Consider the following 24,710-nt stretch of genomic DNA (forward strand, 5'->3'; position numbering starts at 1 on the left):
AATATCTAAAGACACTGAGGCAGCAGACCTTGTGAAAATTAATATTTGCGTCATTCTCAAAAATGTTGGCTACGACTGTACATCCCCTGTATTGTCCTGGAGTCTGAAGTCTTCTAATATATTTTCTATTAAATAAAATGTCAGTGTTTGTTCATTACAACCACTTAATTTGTAAAAAGGTGTCTAAAGGTAGGTATAGCCCAAGGCTACATTGTGCACAGCTCTGTTCCTTGAGTGCTGCATGCAGATTTTCATTGTCGCTTTTTTATTGGGACTGATTTCTACTTTGAAACAGGTGTGCACACTCTCCAGCCAGTCACCACACTCTCCAGCCAGTCACCACACTCTCCAGCCAGTCACCACACTCTCCAGCCAGTCACAATAAAGTACCAGGTAGAAACTAGAATCAGTTGCGCGTTCAGCAGGACTCGTGATTTTGTAAAAATGGAAATATGTTATGTAGAACAAGGAATCATGTCGGCTCTATGGCTTTCTGCAACGTTCGTCAACGTTTGGCAACTGAACGTGATGCAGCCCTTGTGGACTTGAGGGCCTGAGTTGTGCACCCCTGCTATAGAATGATGACATCCAGCCACTTTAATAATGGGATTGATGGGAAATGATGTAAATATATCACTAGCCACTTTAAACAATGCTACCTTATATAATGTTACTTACCCTACATTATTCATCTCATATGCATAAGTATATACTGTACTCTACATCATCGACTGCATCCTTATGTAATACATGTATCACTAGCCACTTTAACTATGCCACTTTGTTTACTTTGTCTACATACTCATCTCATATGTATATACTGTACTCGATACCATCTACTGTATGCTGCTCTGTACCATCACTCATTCATATATCCTTATGTACATATTCTTTATCCCCTTACACTGTGTATAAGACAGTAGTTTTGGAATTGTTAGTTAGATTACTTGTTGGTTATCACTGCATTGTCGGAACTAGAAGCACAAGCATTTCGCTACACTCACATTAACATCTGCTAACCATGTGTATGTGACAAATAAAATTTGATTTGATTTGACATTTCCAACTGAAGGCAAAATGGTTTTGACTGAAAATGGTACCTATGTCAGAAGTATTTTACCTCGACAAATATCCCACTTGCTTTAACCGGCATAATATCTTATTGCCAAAATTAATATATTACCACGGCTGAATTTCTGTAGTTCAATGCTTCCATTGTCTCCCCCCTTCTGGCCATTGGGCTAAAAATCCATATTGCGGTCTCAAAATAAATATGGCAAGGTAAGCGAGCCCAGATAAAATGAACAAACTTACAAAGAAGCAAAGACGTAGGACTATTCATAGCAAACGTTAAATTGTATTACCAGGTACTAGCATTTCATACATTTGTTTAGACAATATTCCACCTCCACTGGCTAAGTATGGAGATACATATGGTGTCTCTCCTATTGCACGGGAAGGGGTGGTCTTCACTGATATATCCTTTGAACAAATGTTAAACTACGCTTTGGTCCTATTATTGCTCACACAATTTCTATTTGGCACAAAATAGAATAAGTATGTTAACTGGGAATCAAAATGACATGCCATACACAATAATGCTTTACGATCTGTAGGGCAGCCTTTTGCATCCCCCCCAAAGGTTCAAATGTGGAATCCGTACCCTTGACGATATCATGGACAGTAATGGTTTGAGAACATTAAAGATTTCAAAAACACACATTACCAGGTAACTCCCTCTTTCCCCCCCCATATTTACAATTTAAGTCAGCTTTGCTGGCCCTTGGGAAACCCAACTACCGAACCATCCAATGATGGAATTTATGAATCATTTAAATGGGCTCCCGAAAGGACTGATCACTATAATATATATATATATATATATGAAAACCTTTATATATGCTGAGCTAGCCATTAGTATGGTCCACAGATCTACTGTAGCTGACCCGGGAAAATATAACCATGGCATCCCGTAATCCGAACCATCAACCTTATACATTTAAAATTTGTTCACAGGTTGTATTTACCACCAAGAAAAAGTTTTAGCATGAAAATGGTCCCAACTCCCAACTGTTCACTGTGTCCCCTAAATCAGGTAGGCACATTCCTTCATATGGTGTGAGAGTGCCCTGCAGTTCAATGCTTCTGGGACAAAGTTATAAAAATCATTTTGAAGTAAATGTATGTAAATATTCAATGCTTTGCATCTGATGCGTTAGTTAATAAGAGGATAGCTCCCTGAATCTCTCAATCAGAGACGATTACTACCGACAGGCAGCACTGCCGCAAAACAATATATGTTGGCTCTTATATGGCAATCAACCCACTTTCTTCCAATTCACCAGTGGATAGAGTTCATATTTGAAGAATCTCAAATATAAAATATATGTCGATTTTTTTTTAACACTTTTGGTTACTACATGATTCCATATGTGTTGTTTCATAGTTTTTGTGGATTCACTATTATTCTACAATGTATAAAATAGTAAAATATAAAGAAAAACCCTTGAATGAGTAGGTGTGTCCAAACTTTTGACTGGTACTGTATACAGTTGAAGTCAGAAGTTTACATACACTTATGTAGGAGTCATTAAAACCAATTTTTCAACCACTCCACAAATTTCTTGTTAACAAACTATAGTTTTGGCAAGTCGGTTAGGACATCTACTTTGTAAATGACACAAGTAATTTTTCCAACAATTGTTTACAGACAGATTATTCCACTTATAATTCACTGTATCACAATTCCAGTGGGTCAGAAGTTTACATACACTAAGTTGACTGTTCCATTAAACAGCTTGGGAAGAGCTTTAGAAGCTTCTGATAGGCTAATTGACAACATTTGAGTCATTTGGAGGTGTACCTGTGTATGTATTTCAAGGCCTACCTTCAAACTCAGTGCCTCTTTTCATGACATCATGCGAAAATCAGAAGAAATCAGCCAAGACCTCAGAAACAAATTGTAGACCTTGTTCATCCTTGGGAGCAATTTCCAAATGTCTGAAGGTACCATCTGTACAAACAATAGTACGCAAGTATAAACACCATGGGACCACACAGCCATCATACCGCTCAGGAAGGAGATGCGTTCTGGTTACTACGTACTTTGGTATGAAAAGTGCAAATCAGTCCCAGAACAACAGCAAAGGATCTTGTGAAGATGCTGGAAGAAACAGGTACAAAAGTATCTATATCCACAGTAAAACTAATCCTATATCGACATAACCTGAAATGCCGCTCAGCAAGGAAGAAGCCACTGCTCCAAAACCGCCATAAAAAAGCCAGACTACGGTTTGCAACTGCACATTGGAACAAAGATCGTACTTTTTGAAGAAATGTCCTCTGGTCTGATAAAACAAAAATAAAACTGCCATAATGACCATCGTTATGTTTGGAGTTAAAAGGGGGAGAATTGTGAAGCACGGGTGTGGCAGCTTCATGTTGTGGGGGTGCTTTGCTGCAGGAGGGACTGGAGCACTTCACAAAATAGATGGCAAACTGAGAAAGGAAAATGATGTGGATATATTGAAGCAACATCAAGACATCTGTCAGCAAGTTCAAGCTTGGTCGCAAATCAAATTTATTTATATAGCCCTTCGTACATCAGCTGATATCTCAAAGTGCTGTACAGAAACCCAGCCTAAAACCCCAAACAGCAAGCAATGCTGGTGTAGAAGCACGGTGTCTGGGAAAAACTCCCTTGAAAGGCCAAAACCTAGGAAGAAACCTAGAGAGGAACCAGGCTATGTGGGGTGACCAGTCCTCTTCTGGCTGTGCCGGGTGGAGATTATAACAGAATATGGCCAAGATGTTCAAATGTTCATAAATGACCAGCATGGTCCAATAATAATAAGGCAGAACAGTTGAAACTGGAGCAGCAGCACAGCCAGGTGGACTGGGGACAGCAAGGAGTCATCATGTCAGGTAGTCCTGAGGCATGGTCCTAGGGCTCAGGTCCTCCAAGAGAGAGAAAGAAAGAGAGAAAGAGAGAATTAGAGAGAGCACACTTAAATGAGTCTTCCAAATGGACAATGACCCCAAGCATACTTCCAAAGTTGTGGCAAAATGGCTAAAGGACAACAAAGTCAAGGTATTGGAGTGGCCATCACAAAGCCCTGACCTCAATCCTATAGAACATTTGTGGGCAGAACTGAAAAGGTGTGTGTGAGCAAGGAGGCCTACAAACCTGACTCAGTTACACCAGCTCTGTCAGGTGGAATGGGCCAAAATTCACCCAACTTATTGTGGGAAGTTTGTGGAAGGCTTCCCGAAACGTTTGACCCAAGTTAAACAATTTAAAGGCAATGCTACTAAATACTAATTGAGTGAATGTAAACTTCTGACCCACTGGGAATGTGATGAAAGAAATAAAAGCTGAAAGAAATAATTTTCTCTACTATTATTCTGCCATTTCACATTCTTAAAATAAAGTGATCCAAACAGACCTAAGACAGGGCATTTTTACTGTGATTAAATGTCAGGAATTGTGAAAAACTGAGTTTAAAATGTATTTGGCTAAGGTGTATGTAAACTTCTGACTTCAACTGTATATACACTACCATTCAAAAGTTGTGTCACTTAGAAATGTCCTTGTTTTTGAAATTAAAGCTATTTTTTGTCTATTAAAATAACATGAAATTGATCAGAAATACAGTGTAGACATTGTTAATGTTGTAAATGACTATTGTAGCTGGAAACGACAGATTGTTTTTAATGGAATATCTACATAGGCATACAGAGGCCCATTATCAGCAACCATCACTCCTGTGTTCCAATGGCACGTTGTGATTTTTAAATGCTAATTGATTAGAAAACCCTTTGCAATTATGTTAGCACAGCTAAAAACTGTTGTCCTGATTAAAGAAGCAATTAAATTGTCCTTCTTTAGACTAGTTGAGTAGCTGGAGCATCAGCATGTTGGTTTAGATTACAGGCTCAAAATGGCAAGAAACAAAGAACTTTCTTCTGAAACTCATCAGTCTATTCATGTTCTGAGAAATGAAGGCTATTCCATGCGAGAAATTGCCAAGAAACTGAAGATCTCGTACAACGCTGTGTACTGATCCCTTCACAGAACAGCGCAAACTGGCTCTAACCAGAATAGAAAGAGGAGTGGGAGGCCATGGTGCACAACTGAGCAAGAGGACAAGTACACTAGAGTGTCTAGTTTGAGAAACAGACACAACACAAGTCCTCAACTGGCAGCTTCATTAAATAGCACCCGCAAAACATCAGTCTCAACATCAACAGTGACGAGGCGACTCTAGGATGCTGGCCTTCTAGGCAGAGTTCCTCTGTCCAGTGTCTGTGTTCTTTTGCCCATCTAAATCTTTTCCGATTATTGGCCATTCTGAGATAAGGCTTTTTCTTTGCAACACTGCCCAGAAGGCCAGCATCCCGGAGTCGCCTCGTCACTGTTGACATTGAGACTGGTGTTTCACCTTCCAGCAGTATCTTTTTTCTGGCCACTCTTCCGTAAATCCCAGCTCTGTGGAGTGTACAGCTTAAAGTGGTCCTATTGACAGATACTCCAATCTCCGCTGTGGAGCTTTGCAGCTCCTTCGGGGTTATCTTTGGTCTCTTTGTTGCCTCTCTGATTAATGCTCTCCTTACCTGGTCTGTGAGTTTTGGTGGGCGGCCCCCTCTCGTGCAGGTTTCTTGTGGTGCCGTATTCTTTCTGTTTTAATAATAGATTTAATGGGGCTCTGTGGGATGTTCAAAGTTTCGGATATGTTTTTATTATCCAACCCTGATCTGTACTTCCCCACAACTTTGTCCCTGACCTGTTTGGAGAGCTCCTTGGTCTTCATAGTGCCGCTTGGTTGTGCCTCTTGCTTAGTTGTGTTTGCTGACTCTGGGGCCTCTCAGAACAGGTGCATATATACTGAGATCATGTGACAGGTCATGTGACACTTAGATTGCTCACAGTTTAACTTTTTGTAACTAATTATGTGACTTCTGAAGGTAATTGGTTGCACCAGATATTATTTTGGGGATTCATTACTTTTTGAAATATTTGTATTTCTTTTTTTCACTTCACAAATTTTTACCATTTTATGTCCATTCCATGATATCCAAATAAAAATGTATTAAATTACAGGTTGTAATGGAACAAAATAGGAAGAACGCCAAGGGGGGGGAATACGTTCGCAAGGCACTGTATTTGCATGATTTAGCATAATTAATTAATCATTACCGTTTTGTTTCATCCATGTGACAGGCCAATACGGGTTCATAACATGTGACAGACCAATACATCACGAGGCTTCTTTCTCTCTAAACTTAGACCTTGAAACTGAGATATCTTTAGTTCATTCTCAAAACGCGGTCTGGGCGTACTGCCAAATTGCAGCTACTGATAGTGAGGATTTGTGCATGAACACAGAAATTGGTTATTAGAACAGCACATTAATAGAAGACAGAAATTAATTAGAAGAAAAGCACAAACATTAAAATTCCCATTACAGTTTCTTCAAGTGCAGTCACAAAACCATCAAGCGCTATGATGAAACTAGCTCTTGTAACAGTATGACTTCTAAACCGTCCCCTCGCCCATACCCGGGCGCGAACCAGGGACCCTCTGCACACATCAACAACAGTCATCCACGAAGCATCGTTACCCATCGCTCCACAAGAGCCGCAGCCCTTGCAGAGCAAGGGGAACTACTACTTCAAGGTCTCAGAGCAAGTGACGTAACCGATTGAAACGCTATTTAGCGCACACCGCAAACTAAGCTAGCCGTTTCACATCTGTTACACTCACCCCCTCTTTGACCTTCCTCCTTAGCAACCAGTAATCCGGGTCAACAGCATCAATGTAACAGTATGACTTCTAAACCGTCCCCTCGCCCATACCCGGGCGCGAACCAGGGACCCTCTGCACACATCAACAACAGTCATCCACGAAACATCGTTACCCATCGCTCCACAAGAGCCGCGGCCCTTGCAGAGCAAGGGGAACTACTACTTCAAGGTCTCAGAGCAAGTGACGTAACCGATTGAAACGCTATTTAGCGCACACCGCAAACTAAGCTAGCCATTTCACATCCGTTACACTCTCATGAGGACCGCCACAGGAAAAGAAGACACAGAGTTACCTCTGCCGCAGAGGATAACTTCCAGCCTCAGAAATTGCAGCCCAAATAAAGGCTTCACAGAGTTCAATTAAAAGACACATCTCAAAATCAACTGTTCAGAGGAGATTGCGTGAATCAGGCCTTCATGGTCGAATTGCTACAAAGAAACCACTACTAAAGGACACCAATAATAATAAGAAACTTGCTTGGGTCAAGACATTAGACATTAGACCAGTGACATTAGACATTAGACCGGTGGAAATCTGTCCTTTGCCCTGATGAGTCCCAAATGTGAGATTTTTGGTTCCAACTGCCGTGTCTTTGTGAGACGCATAGTAGGTGAAGGGATTATCTCCGCATGTGTGGTTCCCACCGTGAAAACACTGCTCAAAAAATAAAGGGAACACTAAAATAACACATCCTAGATCTGAATGAATGAAATATTCTTATTAAATACTTTTTTCTTTAGATAGTTGAATGTGCTGACAACAAAATCACACAAAAATTATCAATGGAAATCAAATGTATCAACCCATGGAGGTCTGGATTTGGAGTCACACTCCAAATTAAAGTGGAAAACCACACTGCAGCCTGATCCAACTTTGATGTAATGTCCTTAAAATAAGTCAAAATGAGGCTCAGTAGTGTGTGTGGCCTCCACGTGCCTGTATGACCTCCCTACAACACCTGGGCATGCTCCTGATGAGGTGGCGGATGGTCTCCTAAGGGATCTCCTCCCAGATCTGGACGAAAGCATCCACCAACTCCTGGACAGTCTGTGGTGCAACGTGGCGTTGGTGGATGGAGCGAGACATGATGTCCCAGATGTGCTCGATTGGATTCAGGTCTGGGGAACGGGCGGGACAGTCCATAGCATCAATGGCTTCCTCTTGCAGGAACTGCTGACACACTCTAGCCACATGAGGTCTAGCATTGTCTTGCATTAGGAGGAACCCAGGGCCAACCACACCAGCATATGGTCTCACAAGGGGTCTGAGGATCTCATCTCGGTACCTAATGGCAGTCAGGCTACCTCTGGCGAGCACATGGAGGGCTGTGCGGCCCCCCAAAGAAATGCCACCCCACACCATGACTGACCCGCCGCCAAACCGGTCATGCTGGAGGATGTTGCAGGCAGCAGAACGTTCTCCACGGTGTCTCCAGACTCTGTCATGTCTGTCACGTGCTCAGTGTGAACCTGCTTTCATCTGTGAAGAGCACAGGGCGCCAGTGGCGAATTTGCCAATCTTGGAGTTCTCTGGCAAATGCCAAACGTCCTGCACGGTGTTGGGCTGTAAGCACAACAGAGTTGGAGTTACATTGTGTTGTTTAAGTGTTCCCTTTATGTGCGTTTCTATCTCAGTGTATTACATAGAACAGTAATTAGAGAGTGCATTAGCATGTATTATGCAGCATTATCATAGTTATGCTTCAAAGTTATCAAGGTTACATTTCCATCCACGTTTTGTTATATGATCATGTGTAATAACTGTCAGACCATATAACTCAACCTGACTATTTGGACAAGCTTATTCCATCAGTAGTTCTCACTCACGCGGATGATGTGGAGGTAAACCCAGGCCCTGCATGTCCCCAGGCACCCTCATTTGTTGACCTGTGATCGAAAAAGCCTTGGTTTCATGCATGTCAACATCCAAAGCCTCTTCCCTAAGTTTGTTTTACTCACTGCTTTAGCACACTCTGCCAACCCTGATGTCCTTGTCGTGTCTGAATCCTGGCTTAGGAAGGCCACCAAAAATTCTGAGACTATAACTATAACATTTTCCGTCAAGATAGAACTGCCAAAGGGGGCGGAGTTGCAATCTACTGCAGAGATAGCCTGCAAAGTAATGTCATACTTTCCAGGTCCATATCCAAACAGTTCGAACTACTAATTAAAATAAATACTCTCTCCAGAAATAAGTGTCTCACTGTTGCCACCTGCTACCGACCCCTCAGCTCCCAGCTGTGCCCTGGACACCATTTGTGAATTGATCGCCCCCCATCTCGCTTCAGAGTTTGTTCTGTTAGGTGACCTAAACTGGGATATGCTTAACACCCCGGCAGTCCTACAATCTAAGCTAGATGCCCTCAATCTCACACAAATCATCAAGGAACCCACCAGGTACAACCCTAAATCTGTAAACAAGGGCACCCTCATAGACGTTATCCTGACCAACTGGCCCTCCAAATACACCTCCGCTGTCTTCAATCAGGATCTCAGCGATCACTGCCTCATTGCCTGTATCCGCTACGGGTCCGCAGTCAAACGACCACCACTTATCACTGTCAAACGCTCCCTAAAACACTTCTGCGAGCAGGCCTTTCTAATCGACCTTGCCCGGGTATCCTGGAAGGATATTGACCTCATCCCGTCAGTTGAGGACGCCTGGTCATTCTTTAAAAGTAACTTCCTCACCATCTTAGATAAGCATGCTCCGTTCAAAAAATGCAGAACTAAGAACAGATATAGCCCTTAGTTCACTCCAGACCTGACTGCCCTCGACTAGCACAAAAACATCCTGTGGCGGACTGCAATAGCATCGAATAGTCCCCGCGATATGCAACTGTTCAGGGAAGTCAGGAACCAATACACGCAGTCAGTCAGGAAAGCAAAGACCATCTTTTTCAATCAGAAATTTGCATCCTGTAGCTCTAACTCCAAAAAAGTTCTGGGACACTGTAAAGTCCATGGAGAACAAGAGCACCTCCTCCAAGCTGCCCACTGCACTGAGGCCAGGTAACACGGTCACCACGATAATCGAAAACTTCAACAAGCATTTCTCAACGGCTGGCCATGCCTTCCTCCTGGCTACTCCAACCTCGGCCAACAGGTCCGCCCCCCAGCAGCTACTCGCCCACGCCTCCCCAGCTTCTCCTTTACCCAAATCCAGATAGCAGATGTTTTGAAAGAGCTGCAAAACCTGGACCTGTACAAATCAGCTGGTCTTGACAATCTGGACCCTCTATTTCTGAAACTATCCGCCGCCATTGTCACAACCCCTATTACCAGCCTGTTCAACCTCTCATATCGTCTGAGACCCCCATCCCCATTGAAAGCTGCCACAGTCATCCCCCTCAAAGGGGGAGACACCCTGGACCCAAACTGTTACAGACCTATATCCATCCTTCCCTGCCTATCTAAGGTCTTCGAAAGCCTAGTCAACAAACAGATCACTGAACATCTCAAATCCCACCGTACCTTCTCCGCTGTGCAATCTGGTTTCCGAGCCGGTCACGGGTGCACCTCAGCCACGCTCAAGGTACTAATCGATATCATAACCGCCATCAATAAAAGTACTGTGCAGCCGTCTTCATCAACCTGGCCAAGGCTTTCGACTCTGTCAATCACCATATTCTTATCGACAGACTCAGTAGCCTCGGTTTTTCTAATGACTGCCTTGCCTGGTTCACCAACTACTTTGCAGACAGATTTCAGTGTGTCAAATCGGAGGGCATGTTGTCCTGTCCTCTGGCAGTCTCTATGGGGGTGCCACAGGGTTCAATTCTCGGGCCGACTCTTTTCTCTGTATATATTAATAATGTTGCTCTTGTTGCGGATGATTCCCTGATCCACCTCTACGCAGACAACTCCATTCTGTATACTTCTGGCCCTTCCTTGGACACTGTGCTATCTAACCTCCAAACGAGCTTCAATGGCCTCCAACTGCTCTTAAACACTAGCAAAACCAAATGCATGCTTTTCAACCATTCGCTGCTGCACCCGCACGCCCGACTAGCGTCACCACCCTGGATGGTTCCGACCTAGAATATGTGGATATCTATAAGTACCTAGGTGTCTGGCTAGATTGTAAACTCTCCTTCCAGACTCATATCAAACATCTCCAATCTAAAATCAAATCTAGAGTCTGCTTTCTATTCCGCAACAAAGCCTCCTTCACTCACGCTATCTGAGCAGCTAACCGATCGCTGCAGCTGTACATAGTCCATCGGTAAATAGCCCACCCAATTGACCTACCTCATCCCCATACTGTTTTTATTTATTTACTTTTCTGCTCTTTTGCACACCAGTATCTCTACCTGCACATGACCATCTGATCATTTATCACTCCAGTGTTAATCTGCTAAATTGTAATTATTCACCTACCTCCTCATGCCTTTTGCACACAATGTATATAGACTCTTTAAAAAAAAAATGTATGTGTTATTGACTTGTTTACTCCATGTGTAACTCTGTGTTGTTGTCTGTTCACACTGCTATGCTTTATCCTGGCCAGGTCGCAGTTGTAAATGAGAACTTGTTCTCAACTAGCCTACATGGTTAAATAAAGGTGAAATAAAATAAAAATGCCACCAAATGTAATATTTACAGCAAATGACAAAATAGGCCACTGTCACTGAATATTTTATGTGGATATTCACAAAACATCCAAGCTAATTATGACTGACTTGTCATCACATTCGATATTTGCTGTGTGCAACTCAACTCTCAGAACAGTGCGTGTAGCATTTGCAAACATCAACCGTTAGTCTAACATCTACTGGCAGCTGAACAATACAACACAGCCCTAATTAACATTGAGTTAATTTCTTAGAACTAAAGACCTCAACAGAGCTCACATTGTTCAATATAAGGTGACATTTGTATTGTGAATTATCTCTAGGTAATGGCTGAAGTTGATAATTTTGATATGAGCTGCATGTTCTCTCGTTATATTATTTGTAAACATTCTTAGATAAAAAAATAAAAAAAATTCTAACCAGCCCCAAGGGAATCTTCCAGACTCCAAATGAGATGGATCATCATCGTGCATCACAGTCACGTCCCAACCTTCTCTGCCTTTCTGGGATTGCACCAGAATTCCCATAATAATATCTCTCAAATCTCTTAAGCATTATGGATAGTCTGATGTTGTGTGGGTTCAAAAAACCCTACATAAGTCAAATAGATTAGCTATATCTTAATCAAACTAGAATTATGGATGTCATTGAGGATGTTTTGAATTTTTTTGTTGTTGATAAAACCATGGTAAATTCTGAAAATAGGTCCAAAAGTATTTAAAATTACAACATTTTCATCGATATCGGGTGAACCTTTTGGAAATTACAGAACATTTTGGACATTTCAGGGAAGCCAAAGTATTTGGACAAATTCACTTATGTTTAAAATAAATAAATAATTGTTTCACCTTTATTTAACCAGGTAGGCTAGTTGAGAACAGGTTCTCATTTACAACTGCGAACTGGCCAAGATAAAGCATAGCAGTGTGAACAGACAACAACACAGAGTTACACATAGAGTAGACAATCAATAAGTCAATAACACAGTAGAAAAAAAAGAGTCTATATACATTGTGTGCAAAAGGCATGAGGAGGTAGGCGAATAATTACAATTTAGCAGATTAACACTGGAGTGATAAATGATCAGATGGTCATGTGCAGGTAGAGATACTGGTGTGCAAAAGAGCAGAAAAGTACATAAATAAAAACAGTATGGGGATGAGGTAGGTCAATTGGGTGGGCTATTTACCGATGGACTATGTACAGCTGCAGCGATCGGTTAGCTGCTCAGATAGCAGATGTTTAAAGTTGGTGAGGGAGATAAGTCTCCAACTTCAGCGATTTTTGCAATTGGTTCCAGTCACAGGCAGCAGAGAACTGGAAGGAAAGCATCCAACAAGTGTATTAAAGTAGTCAAACGTTTAGTATTTGGTCCCATATTCCTCACACGCAATGACTACAACATGCTTGTGACTCTACCAACTTGTTGGATGCATTTGCTGTTTGTTTTGGTTGTTTCAGATTTTTTTCTGCTACCATGATTACAAATAAACAAGAATCGTGAATATTTGTATTTTTGCATTTATTAAGGATCCGCATTAGCTGCTGCCAAACACAGCACTCAAAACAAAAGATATAAACACCACATCATATTGCATTATTATGCCACTAAATATCGACAGTACAATACAATACCACCATACAACAATATTACAATGAACATGTGTGTAGAGTGTGTGTGCTAGCGTTTGTGTGAGTATGCGTGTGTCTGTTCTTGTGTGTGTGCATCTCTTCACAGTCCCCGCTGTTCCATAAGGTGTATTTTTATAAATTAAAAAAAAAATCTGATTCTCCTGCTTGCATCAGTTACCTGATGATGTAGTCATGGCTCTATGCAGTCATGGCTTTATGTAGTCATGGCTCTATGTAGTCTGTTCTTGACTTGGGGATTGTGAAGAGACCTCTGGTGGGGTATACATGGGTGTCCGAGCTGTGTACTAGTAGTTTAAACAGACACCTCAGATGCGCGTTCAGCATGTCAACACTTCTTACAAAAACAAGTAGTGATGAAGTCAATCTCTCCTCCACTTTGAGCCATGAGAGATGTAAATGCATATTATTCATGTTAGCTTGCCGTGTACATTTAAGGGCCAGCCGTGCTGCCCTGTTCTAAGCCAATTGTAATTTTACGTGGTCCCTCTTTGTGGCACCTGACCACACGACTGAACAGTAGTCCAGGTACGACAAAACTAGGGACTGTACGACCTGCCTTGTTGATAGTGTCAGAGAAACGGTTTATTATGGACAGACTTCTCCCTATCTTCGCTCCTGTTGTGTCAACCTGTTTTGACCATGACAGTTTACAAACAAGGGTTACTCCAAGCAGTTAATTGAATCAGAGCCAGGAGAATGCTACCTACACCAATGCATAGTGCCAACTGTAAAGTTTGGTGAAGGAAGAATAATGGTCTGGGGCTGCTTTTCGTGGTTCAGGTTAGGCCCCTTTGTTCCAGCGAAGGGAAGTCTTAATGCTACATCATACAATGACATTCTAGACGATTCTGTGCTTCCAACTTGGTAGCAACGGTTTGGGTAAGGCCCTTTCCTGTTTCAGCATGACAATCCCCCCCAAAATGGTTTGCCGAGGTTGGTGTGGAAGAACTTCACTGGCCTGCACAGGGCCCTGACCTCAACCCCATGGAACACCTTTGGGATGAATTGGAACGCTGACTGCAAGCCAGGCTTAATCGCCAAACATCAGTGCCTGAACCTCACTAATGCTCGAGGCTAAATGGAAGCAAGTACCTGCAGCAATGTTCCAACATGTAGTGCCTTTCTCACTCATCATCATTCATGATTAATTCATGATTTTCCATAATCATGGTAGCATCTACATTAATGTAAAAGTGTTTAGAAACATATATTCTTATTTGCAATTAAAGTGATGACAAAATTACACAATACTTTATTTGCCATTAATTTCTATTGGGCACAAATTAATCTGAAACAAACTGCAAATGCATCCAACAAGCTTGTAGACTCAAGCTTGATGTAGTTTATTTAACCAGGAAGGGCGCATTGAGATTAAAATCTCTTTGTCAAGATAGGCAGCACCAAGTCAGTACAAAAACATTACAGAAAGACATGAAAAACTACAAGTAATCTAGTAAATACCATTGAATTCACAAGAGTATAAAACAGCACATTGACAGGTCAGGGAATCAGCCTCAAAATCCTTCATCAGTGATTTAAAAACACCAATCAGGACAAGTTCTTCCCGTTTAAAAGTATTTGGTAAGGTGTTCCAAGACGATGGAGGAGAGTACATAAAGTAGTCATTGCGTGCTAGGGATATGGGACCAAACCAACTTCATACTACATTAATACACAAATGAATTTGTCCAAATACTTTTAGCCCCCTTATTTTACAGAACCATGTACAAAAGGTGCTGTAATTTCTAAAAAATGTTTATTTAGCACACATGCTTATCCAGAGCGATTTACAGGAGCAATTAGGGTTAAGTGCCTTGCTCAAAGGCATGTCGACAGATGTCACCTAGTCGGTTTGGGTATTCGAACATTTCAGTTACCGGCCCAATGCTCTTAACCTCTAGGCTACCTGCCACCAGATATGGATGAAAACACCCTCAAATTAGAGAAAAGAACACAGGAAACACACACACAGGATACCTGTATCCGTAACACTGTTCTATGGCATCAGTTGGTTGAAGCAAGTTCAGTTGGCAGCTTGGCACCACCGTCTTTGCAGATGTCATTCCAGCAAGGTTCTAGCCTAAATCAGGGACCATATGCATCAAGCATCTCAGAGTAGGAGTGCCGATTTAGGGTTAGTGTTACCTCGTAAAAGGATGCTATATGAATACGGACGGGTACAGGGCTATTCAATTCCAGCCTTTTCCCTGACAGTTAATAATTGATTGACCAGTTCCCCCACCTGGTAGCCCAGTAACTCTGTCTGCAGATAAGTCATCATTATAGCCAAGTACTTCTCATAGCCCGAACACAGCTTATTATGGTTCCGTTGGAACCCTGAGGTCTCCTCACACCATCACAATATGCACATTGACTACAAATACTCTCGGACTTTGCTAATAAATCCTTCACCTTTATTATGCCTTGAAACAAACGTGTCCCCATAGTCAAAAGTGAGTTAAAAGAATTCAACTCCAGGAGACAATGCAGAAGTTAATTTAGTAGATTTTAGTGGTAATTTAGCACAAATGACCATTTGTGTGAGGTTAAGTCACTGAAAAGGATTCATTTTTACATTTGTCATTTAGCAGATGCTGTTATCCAGAGCGATTTACATTAAGTAGTGAGTGCATACATTTCTTAATAGAATGTAATTGTTGAAATATACATTTATTTTGAAATTACACTGTGGTGTAAGACTTGACATGCTTTGAAACCCCAAAACCAACTGAATTTAATGAATATCACTCAGTGGAAAGACAAGAGACCTCTGTGCACCATTGATGAAATACAAAGACCCGAACGCAGAGGTACACAGTACTAAAGCAACCTTTATTTGGAGAAACGGCAGACAAAACAGCTAATGTATCATTTTCCACCCATTCCTTCCTTCTCTTTTACTCATGTTCTCTCCAGACTTCAATCATTCCTACTTTAGTGGATCCCTGTCAAATCCACAAGTCATCTCTCCCCGTCCTTGCACTGCAGTGATCTGGCCACCCCCCTCCTCCCTCTCTCCCATAACTTATGGCTTTCTGACCAGTCCCTTTGCTCGTCATCTTCGTTATGGTTGACAGGCCATTTTGTTTATCCAAGCACCTGTGAAGAATTGAAGTGGCCCGTCTGGGATCAGATTTTAAAAAACAACAAAAAAAAAACTGTCAACTCATTTGAAGTCTGAAGGACAGCCATGCAAACACCTTTTTATTTATAAGTATTTACAGAGCCCTAGCCACCCCTCCCCCAGTTCCCTCCCTCCACCCCACCGTAATGGCCGGGTTCTGGGTGGGAGGGGCTAGTGGATCCTTGTCAGCTCCTCCACAATCTTTATGACCTCGTCCACGGTGGCCTCGCGCTTCATGCCGCTGCCGTCGTCAATCTGAAACGCAGAAGGGGGTGTTATGTCAGCTCACTGTTCCAGCAGTTTGGATTGGCCCGCACAGCTGTGGTACCTTTATTAAGTGTCACTGCAGTCCAAAAAGTGTGAGCAAGCTAGTGTGTGAGAGCGAGTGAATGAGTGTGCCTAATGGCAGTCAGGCTACCTCTGGCGAGCACATGGAGGGCTGTGCGGCCCCCCAAAGAAATGCCACCCCACACCATGACTGACCCGCCGCCAAACCGGTCATGCTGGAGGATGTTGCAGGCAGCAGAACGTTCTCCACGGTGTCTCCAGACTCTGTCATGTCTGTCACGTGCTCAGTGTGAACCTGCTTTCATCTGTGAAGAGCACAGGGCGCCAGTGGCGAATTTGCCAATCTTGGAGTTCTCTGGCAAATGCCAAACGTCCTGCACGGTGTTGGGCTGTAAGCACAACAGAGTTGGAGTTACATTGTGTTGTTTAAGTGTTCCCTTTATGTGCGTTTCTATCTCAGTGTATTACATAGAACAGTAATTAGAGAGTGCATTAGCATGTATTATGCAGCATTATCATAGTTATGCTTCAAAGTTATCAAGGTTACATTTCCATCCACGTTTTGTTATATGATCATGTGTAATAACTGTCAGACCATATAACTCAACCTGACTATTTGGACAAGCTTATTCCATCAGTAGTTCTCACTCACGCGGGTGATGTGGAGGTAAACCCAGGCCCTGCATGTCCCCAGGCACCCTCATTTGTTGACCTGTGATCGAAAAAGCCTTGGTTTCATGCATGTCAACATCCAAAGCCTCTTCCCTAAGTTTGTTTTACTCACTGCTTTAGCACACTCTGCCAACCCTGATGTCCTTGTCGTGTCTGAATCCTGGCTTAGGAAGGCCACCAAAAATTCTGAGACTATAACTATAACATTTTCCGTCAAGATAGAACTGCCAAAGGGGGCGGAGTTGCAATCTACTGCAGAGATAGCCTGCAAAGTAATGTCATACTTTCCAGGTCCATATCCAAACAGTTCGAACTACTAATTAAAATAAATACTCTCTCCAGAAATAAGTGTCTCACTGTTGCCACCTGCTACCGACCCCCCTCAGCTCCCAGCTGTGCCCTGGACACCATTTGTGAATTGATCGCCCCCCATCTCGCTTCAGAGTTTGTTCTGTTAGGTGACCTAAACTGGGATATGCTTAACACCCCGGCAGTCCTACAATCTAAGCTAGATGCCCTCAATCTCACACAAATCATCAAGGAACCCACCAGGTACAACCCTAAATCTGTAAACAAGGGCACCCTCATAGACGTTATCCTGACCAACTGGCCCTCCAAATACACCTCCGCTGTCTTCAATCAGGATCTCAGCGATCACTGCCTCATTGCCTGTATCCGCTACGGGTCCGCAGTCAAACGACCACCCCTAATCACTGTCAAACGCTCCCTAAAACACTTCTGCGAGCAGGCCTTTCTAATCGACCTGGCCCGGGTATCCTGGAAGGATATTGACCTCATCCCGTCAGTTGAGGACGCCTGGTCATTCTTTAAAAGTAACTTCCTCACCATCTTAGATAAGCATGCTCCGTTCAAAAAATGCAGAACTAAGAACAGATATAGCCCTTAGTTCACTCCAGACCTGACTGCCCTCGACTAGCACAAAAACATCCTGTGGCGGACTGCAATAGCATCGAATAGTCCCTGCGATATGCAACTGTTCAGGGAAGTCAGGAACCAATACACGCAGTCAGTCAGGAAAGCAAAGACCATCTTTTTCAATCAGAAATTTGCATCCTGTAGCTCTAACTCCAAAAAAGTTCTGGGACACTGTAAAGTTCATGGAGAACAAGAGCACCTCCTCCAAGCTGCCCACTGCACTGAGGCCAGGTAACACGGTCACCACGATAATCGAAAACTTCAACAAGCATTTCTCAACGGCTGGCCATGCCTTCCTCCTTGCTACTCCAACCTCGGCCAACAGGTCCGCCCCCCAGCAGCTACTCGCCCACGCCTCCCCAGCTTCTCCTTTACCCAAATCCAGATAGCAGATGTTTTGAAAGAGCTGCAAAACCTGGACCTGTACAAATCAGCTGGTCTTGACAATCTGGACCCTCTATTTCTGAAACTATCCGCCGCCATTGTCACAACCCCTATTACCAGCCTGTTCAACCTCTCATATCGTCTGAGATCCCCATCCCCATTGGAAAGCTGCCACAGTCATCCCCCTCAAAGGGGGAGACACCCTGGACCCAAACTGTTACAGACCTATATCCATCCTTCCCTGCCTATCTAAGGTCTTCGAAAGCCTAGTCAACAAACAGATCACTGAACATCTCAAATCCCACCGTACCTTCTCCGCTGTGCAATCTGGTTTCCGAGCCGGTCACGGGTGCACCTCAGCCACGCTCAAGGTACTAATCGATATCATAACCGCCATCGATAAAAGTACTGTGCAGCCGTCTTCATCAACCTGGCCAAGGCTTTCGACTCTGTCAATCACCATATTCTTATCGACAGACTCAGTAGCCTCGGTTTTTCTAATGACTGCCTTGCCTGGTTCACCAACTACTTTGCAGACAGATTTCAGTGTGTCAAATCGGAGGGCATGTTGTCCTGTCCTCTGGCAGTCTCTATGGGGGTGCCACAGGGTTCAATTCTCGGGCCGACTCTTTTCTCTGTATATATTAATAATGTTGCTCTTGTTGCGGATGATTCCCTGATCCACCTCTACGCAGACAACTCCATTCTGTATACTTCTGGCCCTTCCTTGGACACTGTGCTATCTAACCTCCAAACGAGCTTCAATGGCCTCCAACTGCTCTTAAACACTAGCAAAACCAAATGCATGCTTTTCAACCATTCACTGCTGCACCCGCACGCCGACTAGCGTCACCACCCTGGATGGTTCCGACCTAGAATATGTGGATATCTATAAGTACCTAGGTGTCTGGCTAGATTGTAAACTCTCCTTCCAGACTCATATCAAACATCTCCAATCTAAAATCAAATCTAGAGTCTGCTTTCTATTCCGCAACAAAGCCTCCTTCACTCACGCTATCTGAGCAGCTAACCGATCGCTGCAGCTGTACATAGTCCATCGGTAAATAGCCCACCCAATTGACCTACCTCATCCCCATACTGTTTTTATTTATTTACTTTTCTGCTCTTTTGCACACCAGTATCTCTACCTGCACATGACCATCTGATCATTTATCACTCCAGTGTTAATCTGCTAAATTGTAATTATTCACCTACCTCCTCATGCCTTTTGCACACAATGTATATAGACTCTTTTAAAAAAAAAAAATGTAGTAGTTTAAACAGACACCTCAGATGCGTTCAGCATGTCAACACTTCTTACAAAAACAAGTAGTGATGAAGTCAATCTCTCCTCCACTTTGAGCCATGAGAGATGTAAATGCATATTATTCATGTTAGCTCGCCGTGTACATTTAAGGGCCAGCCGTGCTGCCCTGTTCTAAGCCAATTGTAATTTTACGTGGTCCCTCTTTGTGGCACCTGACCACACGACTGAACAGTAGTCCAGGTACGACAAAACTAGGGACTGTACGACCTGCCTTGTTGATAGTGTCAGAGAAACGGTTTATTATTTACATTTACATTTAAGTCATTTAGCAGACGCTCTTATCCAGAGCGACTTACAAATTGGTGCATTCACCTTATGACATCCAGTGGAACAGCCACTTTACAATAGTGCATCTAAATCTTTTAAGGGGGGTGAGAAGGATTACTTTATCCTATCCTAGGTATTCCTTAAAGAGGTGGGGTTTCAGGTGTCTCCGGAAGGTGGTGATTGACTCCGCTGTCCTGGCGTCGTGAGGGAGTGTGTATCACCTTGTGGGTCTTGCAACGCTAGTGCTACTCTCTGTTCATCATATATGCATAGTCACTTTAACCATATCTACATGTACATACTACCTCAATCAGCCTGACTAACCGGTGTCTGTATGTAGCCTCACTACTTTTATAGCCTCGCTACTGTATATAGCCTGTCTTTTTACTGTTGTTTTATTTATTTACCTACCGATTATTCACCTAAACCCTTTTTTTTGCACTATTGGTTAGAGCCTGTAAGTAAGCATTTCACTGTGAACCTGTTGTATTCGGCGCACGTAACAAATAAACTTTGATTTGATTTGAAATGTCAGCCCTCTATTTGGCCAATGCAATCTAGCCTGGGTACCACACTATTTCGGCATTCAACAACACTGCATTGCTACAAGGCTACGAAGGCATAACAACACGATGGCTAATGCAGAAACAGACTGGCATACAGGCTAAACTGCTATCCATGTACCTAGATTGAAAAAGCTGTTTTAGATGTGTGGTGCAAATGATGTGCTACAAAGGAAACAGAATGAAAACGATCTTGATGAGTGTGGACGAAGATACTGGAACACGAGGCTCTGGCAATACCGTGCTTAATGAAACAGCAACATGGACCACTCTGCCTCAGACAGGGCTGACACTGTATTGTTGGGTTCTGAGAATAGGAAATATACCTATTCATGTCACTGATGGAGTGCTGAGGTTTAGAGGGTCTACACCAGAAGTTAAGGGTTGTAGGAGGAAGGTACATAGTGTGTGCAACTAAGCTTGGAATGTGTTGAGTGCAGGGAAATGATTGCATGTGGCAGAACTGATAAGGGGAGAATCCACTGAAGACTCATATGACGTAGCTCCTACTCAGCAATAATGATGCAATGTTTAGAGATAAGGAGGAGACTCCACCCAAAGTGGGGTATGAATACTACCACAGGGGAAGCCATGTCTGTGTCAGAATTACAGCCGTATCGACCCTTTGGGAAGAATTAAACATGGTTAAGCTTTTCTAGTGTCCGTGTGTTATTTAGTAAAAATGAGAACCTAACAGTAGGGAATACAACCTTGTCTTTGAACGCTCCGTTGAAGGCAAACTGGTTCTCTGGTTTCCCGTCTGGTACCTTGTACCTCCTGAACCAGTCCACCGTGGCCTCCAAGTAACCTGGCTTCAGCCTCTGGATGTCACTGATGTCGTTCGGACAGACTTCTCCCTATCTTCGCTCCTGTTGTGTCAACCTGTTTTGACCATGACAGTTTACAAACAAGGGTTACTCCAAGCAGTTAATTGAATCAGAGCCAGGAGAATGCTACCTACACCAATGCATAGTGCCAACTGTAAAGTTTGGTGAAGGAAGAATAATGGTCTGGGGCTGCTTTTCGTGGTTCAGGTTAGGCCCCTTTGTTCCAGCGAAGGGAAGTCTTAATGCTACATCATACAATGACATTCTAGACGATTCTGTGCTTCCAACTTGGTAGCAACGGTTTGGGTAAGGCCCTTTCCTGTTTCAGCATGACAATCCCCCCCAAAATGGTTTGCCGAGGTTGGTGTGGAAGAACTTCACTGGCCTGCACAGGGCCCTGACCTCAACCCCATGGAACACCTTTGGGATGAATTGGAACGCTGACTGCAAGCCAGGCTTAATCGCCAAACATCAGTGCCTGAACCTCACTAATGCTCGAGGCTAAATGGAAGCAAGTACCTGCAGCAATGTTCCAACATGTAGTGCCTTTCTCACTCATCATTATTCATGATTAATTCATGATTTTCCATAATCATGGTAGCATCTACATTAATGTAAAAGTGTTTAGAAACATATATTCTTATTTGAAATTAAAGTGATGACAAAATTACACAATACTTTATTTGCCATTAATTTCTATTGGGCACAAATTAATCTGAAACAAACTGCAAATGCATCCAACAAGCTTGTAGACTCAAGCTTGATGTAGTTTATTTAACCAGGAAGGGCGCATTGAGATTAAAATCTCTTTGTCAAGATAGGCAGCACCAAGTCAGTACAAAAACATTACAGAAAGACAACATGAAAAACTACAAGTAATCTAGTAAATACCATTGAATTCACAAGGGTATAAAACAGCACATTGACAGGTCAGGGAATCAGCCTCAAAATCCTTCATCAGTGATTTAAAAACACCAATCAGGACAAGTTCTTCCCGTTTAAAAGTATTTGGTAAGGTGTTCCAAGACGATGGAGGAGAGTACATAAAGTAGTCATTGCGTGCTAGGGATATGGGACCAAACCAACTTCATACTACATTAATACACAAATGAATTTGTCCAAATACTTTTAGCCCCCTTATTTTACAGAACCATGTACAAAAGGTGCTGTAATTTCTAAAAAATGTTTATTTAGCACACATGCTTATCCAGAGCGATTTACAGGAGCAATTAGGGTTAAGTGCCTTGCTCAAAGGCATGTCGACAGATGTCACCTAGTCGGTTTGGGTATTCGAACATTTCAGTTACCGGCCCAATGCTCTTAACCTCTAGGCTACCTGCCACCAGATATGGATGAAAACACCCTCAAATTAGAGAAAAGAACACAGGAAACACACACACACAGGATACCTGTATCCGTAACACTGTTCTATGGCATCAGTTGGTTGAAGCAAGTTCAGTTGGCAGCTTGGCACCACCGTCTTTGCAGATGTCATTCCAGCAAGGTTCTAGCCTACATCAGGGACCATATGCATCAAGCATCTCAGAGTAGGAGTGCCGATTTAGGGTTAGTGTTACCTCGTAAAAGGATGCTATATGAATACGGACGGGTACAGGGCTATTCAATTCCAGCCTTTTCCCTGACAGTTAATAATTGATTGACCAGTTCCCCCACCTGGTAGCCCAGTAACTCTTGTCTGCAGATAAGTCATCATTATAGCCAAGTACTTCTCATAGCCCGAACACAGCTTATTATGGTTCCGTTGGAACCCTGAGGTCTCCTCACACCATCACAATATGCACATTGACTACAAATACTCTCGGACTTTGCTAATAAATCCTTCACCTTTATTATGCCTTGAAACAAACGTGTCCCCATAGTCAAAAGTGAGTTAAAAGAATTAAACTCCAGGAGACAATGCAGAAGTTAATATAGTAGATTTTAGTGGTAATTTAGCACAAATGACCATTTGTGTGAGGTTAAGTCACTGAAAAGGATTCATTTTTACATTTGTCATTTAGCAGATGCTGTTATCCAGAGCGATTTACATTAAGTAGTGAGTGCATACATTTCTTAATAGAATGTAATTGTTGAAATATACATTTATTTTGAAATTACACTGTGGTGTAAGACTTGACATGCTTTGAAACCCCAAAACCAACTGAATTTAATGAATATCACTCAGTGGAAAGACAAGAGACCTCTGTGCACCATTGATGAAATACAAAGACCCGAACGCAGAGGTACACAGTACTAAAGCAACCTTTATTTGGAGAAACGGCAGACAAAACAGCTAATGTATCATTTTCCACCCATTCCTTCCTTCTCTTTTACTCATGTTCTCTCCAGACTTCAATCATTCCTACTTTAGTGGATCCCTGTCAAATCCACAAGTCATCTCTCCCCGTCCTTGCACTGCAGTGATCTGGCCACCCCCCTCCTCCCTCTCTCCCATAACTTATGGCTTTCTGACCAGTCCCTTTGCTCGTCATCTTCGTTATGGTTGACAGGCCATTTTGTTTATCCAAGCACCTGTGAAGAATTGAAGTGGCCCGTCTGGGATCAGATTTTAAAAAACAACAAAAAAAAACTGTCAACTCATTTGAAGTCTGAAGGACAGCCATGCAAACACCTTTTTATTTATAAGTATTTACAGAGCCCTAGCCACCCCTCCCCCAGTTCCCTCCCTCCACCCCACCGTAATGGCCGGGTTCTGGGTGGGAGGGGCTAGTGGATCCTTGTCAGCTCCTCCACAATCTTTATGACCTCGTCCACGGTGGCCTCGCGCTTCATGCCGCTGCCGTCGTCAATCTGAAACGCAGAAGGGGGTGTTATGTCAGCTCACTGTTCCAGCAGTTTGGATTGGCCCGCACAGCTGTGGTACCTTTATTAAGTGTCACTGCAGTCCAAAAAGTGTGAGCAAGCTAGTGTGTGAGAGCGAGTGAATGAGTGTGCTTCAGAGAGTGTGCATGTGTGTTGGTACCTGTAGCGTGCTGACCACCTCCTGCATCTTGGCGCGACCCAGGTCCAGGAAGCTCTCGATGAGGTCCCCGTCGATGAAGCCCGTGGCCTGTTCAGTCTTACGCTCTGTATGGAAGGACCTCCAGGTGCCACCAAGTCAAGGATGACAAACACACACCTACACACATACCCCTACAGCAAAGTCATGACCTGCCTGGCTGTGCCACTGATCACACTGCTCGCTTAAACCGTAAGTCAGCTGCACCAATGGGTCGGAGGAAACGCTGTTCGACTGATAACCGTGCATGTGCCGGCCCTGCCACAAGGAGT

The 24,710-nt window shown here is 43.1% G+C and overlaps 1 protein-coding gene across 4 annotated transcripts in view; it reads right to left on the reverse strand.

Moving 5' to 3' along the window:
* Nucleotides 1-15,842: 15,842 nt before the first annotated feature.
* LOC118393652 (DNA damage-binding protein 1-like) overlaps nt 15,843-24,710 on the reverse strand; it is a 35,485-nt gene continuing 26,617 nt past the window's right edge. Inside the window, exons 25-27 of one of the 4 annotated variants that reach the window (XM_052461953.1) lie at nt 24,403-24,526; nt 16,298-16,410; nt 15,843-16,154 (exon numbers count right to left, since the gene is read on the reverse strand). In XM_052461953.1, coding sequence (XP_052317913.1) covers nt 16,327-16,410; nt 24,403-24,526 — 208 coding nt within the window. In that variant the 3' untranslated portion in view covers nt 15,843-16,154; nt 16,298-16,326. Of the gene's footprint in view, nt 16,411-23,663; nt 24,231-24,402; nt 24,527-24,710 lie in introns of those variants that run through there. The other 3 variants (XM_052461952.1, XM_035786549.2, XM_052461951.1) reach the window with 3 other exon arrangements.

This window comes from Oncorhynchus keta, chromosome 14 (assembly GCF_023373465.1).
Source record: "Oncorhynchus keta strain PuntledgeMale-10-30-2019 chromosome 14, Oket_V2, whole genome shotgun sequence".
Taxonomy (NCBI): domain Eukaryota; kingdom Metazoa; phylum Chordata; class Actinopteri; order Salmoniformes; family Salmonidae; genus Oncorhynchus; species Oncorhynchus keta.